This window comes from Echinops telfairi, unplaced genomic scaffold (assembly GCF_000313985.2).
Source record: "Echinops telfairi isolate 266 unplaced genomic scaffold, ASM31398v2 ScPeMD7_13;HRSCAF=56, whole genome shotgun sequence".
NCBI classification, from domain to species: Eukaryota; Metazoa; Chordata; class Mammalia; order Afrosoricida; family Tenrecidae; genus Echinops; species Echinops telfairi.
Window position 1 is genome coordinate 211,920 of NW_022103910.1, and position 3,022 is coordinate 214,941.

General features: G+C 49.6%; 1 protein-coding gene across 2 annotated transcripts in view; it reads left to right on the forward strand.

Annotated features, from left to right (window-relative positions):
• SSR1 (signal sequence receptor subunit 1) overlaps positions 1-1,433 on the forward strand; it is a 38,503-nt gene extending 37,070 nt beyond the window's left edge. For both annotated transcript variants that reach the window (XM_045287375.1, XM_045287376.1), the window contains one exon: positions 746-1,433. In XM_045287375.1, the coding sequence (XP_045143310.1) occupies positions 746-773 (28 nt within the window). In that variant the 3' untranslated portion in view covers positions 774-1,433. The remainder of the gene's footprint in view (positions 1-745) is intronic.
• Positions 1,434-3,022: the final 1,589 nt, after the last annotated feature.

Sequence of the window (3,022 nt, forward strand, 5' to 3'; positions counted from 1 at the left end):
GGGGGGGGCACTCTCCTACCCCACCTTTCTGTGCTTTCCATGAAAGCAACGACAGCATCATACTCACTCTGGCAGCCACGGCTCCTGGCTGGGGGCCTGGCACACATTAGACACAATAAATATTGAGTGACTGAAAGAGTGGGTGAGCATATTGGGAAGCTAATTCAATTAGAAAGCAGATCCCTCCAATTCTTTCCAGAGGAAGCCTGGTCTTTGATGTCTCTGCCGTTTTCATGGAGCATGCCTAAATGTTTGCATTTCTCTTTATGACAGATTCTCACCAAAAGCATAGCAGTTTGACTTGATCCTGCTAAAGAGAACGTCCATCCCTTTGGGAGGCACAGAATAGATCAATCTATAAACGTTGAACCCATCCCAGACATTTCCATTTATTTCTCTATAGGATGCAGGGAAGAAGTGAGGATCATTTCTCTGAGTCTTGTACAGTAAGAAACCTTTGGATTCTCAGACCATAAGACCTTGGTCTTACGATTCTCAGATCTTAAGACCTTGGAAGGAGGCCTGGAGATCTGCTTAGGGGGGGAAAATCAGCCACAGAAAACACTGTGGAGCATCGTGCTCCAACATACATGGGGTTGCCTTGAGTTGGAATCAGAGAACTGCTTATAGGAAGATGGGCCCTCAGCTCTGTGGCCTCTGCCCAGCCACATACCACACCACAGTAGGGAACTGACGCAGAAGTCCTGAAGGCTCTCAGGAGGTTACTCTCTCCTTTGTTTTCCAGGCGCAGCAGGAGGAGGGAAGCACACTGAGGTTGCTTGCAGACCTCTCCTGTGGCTCTTCCAGCTTATGGCCTCCCAGTGCCATCCTGCACCCTCCAGCTACTGTCGTTCCGAGAAGCACCCTGGACTTGCAGTTTCTGGAGATACGGCCATTTTTCTGCTCTCTTTTGCCATTTGTGACTTGAAAGACAGCACAGACTTCCTCAGCTCGATCCTCCCTTACCTAGGTCACTGTAAATGCCCCGCGGGGATGGCTTTGCACGGAGGGCTTCTGGGCTTCTGAATAACAGCCCTTGTGTTTTGTTTCTTGGGGAGACTAGTCAGTCAGCAGGAATTGACTGTGAGTTGCTGGCTGCAAGTCCCACGTGGACTGGGTGACTCATTCGGGGGGGCTCCTCCATTTGGCTTGCTTCTTCCCTCATTATCACTGTGTTGGAGGCCAGGAGACAAAGGGCTGTGTGAAGGAAGCCGACTAACCCTGTGAAGTGATGAGTACAACACATGCCGTATCTGCGTCCACCTCCATCACGGGGCAACGTTCAAAGATGAGTGTCCCTTGGGGCTGGTCAGAGAGGCTTGGGGCTGCGTCCAAACCGGTGGGCCAGCAAAACTCGGCGGGAACCTGGACAGAAATGCATTTGGGGTCCCAGCTGAATAATGCTTCCTGCGAATAAAAGCTATCATGCCTGACAAGTGAGTGGGCTCCTTCCACACAGGGTTTCCCCGTGGCTGACATTCTGAAGTGGGAATGACATTGCTTGAGTTCAAAGGAGGCTCCTCAGGGCACGACCTGATTTGAGCTAAATTGAAATGAAACAAATTGACAAACCTACAAACAAGGACAGTCCCTGTCCCCACAATAGCTGGGCAGATGGCTATATAGAGTGTGGCTCAGTGGTGGAATTCTTGCCTTCTACGTTGGAAGCCTGCTTTTCACCGCCACTCTGTCCATTGAGGCTTGTCTATTGCTTCGATGCTAAACAGGTTCCAGCAGAGCTTCCACATAGACAGAATAGAAAAAATAGCCCGGTGATCAACTTCCAAAACTCAACCGGTGAGAACCCCATGAATCACAATTTCAAATTGATCATCGAGGCAGCACAAGATGGGGCAGCATGCGGGCCATGAGGCAGGGCTCAATTCGATGGCAGCTACCATTAGCAATAACTGACTGATACTGTGGTACAAGAGCAGAATGAGCTTGGAGAGGCATCATGGGGAAGAAAAATGTCCTCATGGAGATCATCTCTGAGTTTCTAGTTAAGTGTGGGCATTAGAGCAAGGGGGAAAGTTTAGAGGGACATTACAGACACAGAATTAGCAGGTGCAGAGACACGTTGTGTTTGAGGGATAGAAGGTGATGAAGCAGATGGTAAATATGCAGCTTGAAGATGGAACAGAAGTACATTTGTAGGTACATAGTCCCCTAATCAATCAGAGTTGCAGGGTATGGCATGGTCCCAAGAATATTTGAATCCTGCTTTTGGGGAAAGGAGTCTACTGGGTGCTAGGGAGCCACTGAATGATTTCCAAATGGGGAGTATTAAGTGGGTGATCCTCACATTTCCATGCACAACAGACTCACCAAGGGGCCTTGTTAAACCACAGATTCTGAGGCCCCTTTCCCACCCCATGATTCTAATTTAGTAGACTTGGCCTAGAACCTGGGAACTTGCATTACAGACTGCAGATTCTGCTGGTCCTCCCAGATAATTCTGAGAAGGACACTGATGAGAGATTGAGGATGCCAGTCAGATTGAAGCAACCCAAAGCGATCTGCATGGTTGGCAGTTCAAAACCACCAGCAGCTCCGTGGGGAAAAGACTGGGCTTTCTACTCCCATAAACAGTTATGGTCTCAGAAATCCAGAGGGGGTCTCTATGAGTCGACATTGACTGATGGCAGAGAGAATGATTCTTAGCTGCTGAGCAGCCAGGACAGTGATGATACGCAAAGCACTCAGATCTGACCAGATGCCCCTCTCATCTATGCTCCCCTCTAATTCAACCCATTGGAAAGAGAAATCTCATGCTCTGGGCCTGTGGTCAACATCCAGGGTTTACTGAACTGGGGAACAGCCTAATCCAGGTGGCTCAGTAGAAGCAGTCCAGGTAGTAGGCACTGCAGAGCAGCATTTCCAGGGACCCAGGGCAGTGCCTCGGTTCCTGCAACCAAAGGCCTCACCTGAGTCTGGAGGGTTTTACAAGCAGCCTCTGCTGAATGGAAAGGAGCCCTGGGACACAATGGCTAAGTGCTCAGCTGCTGACAGCAAGGTTGGT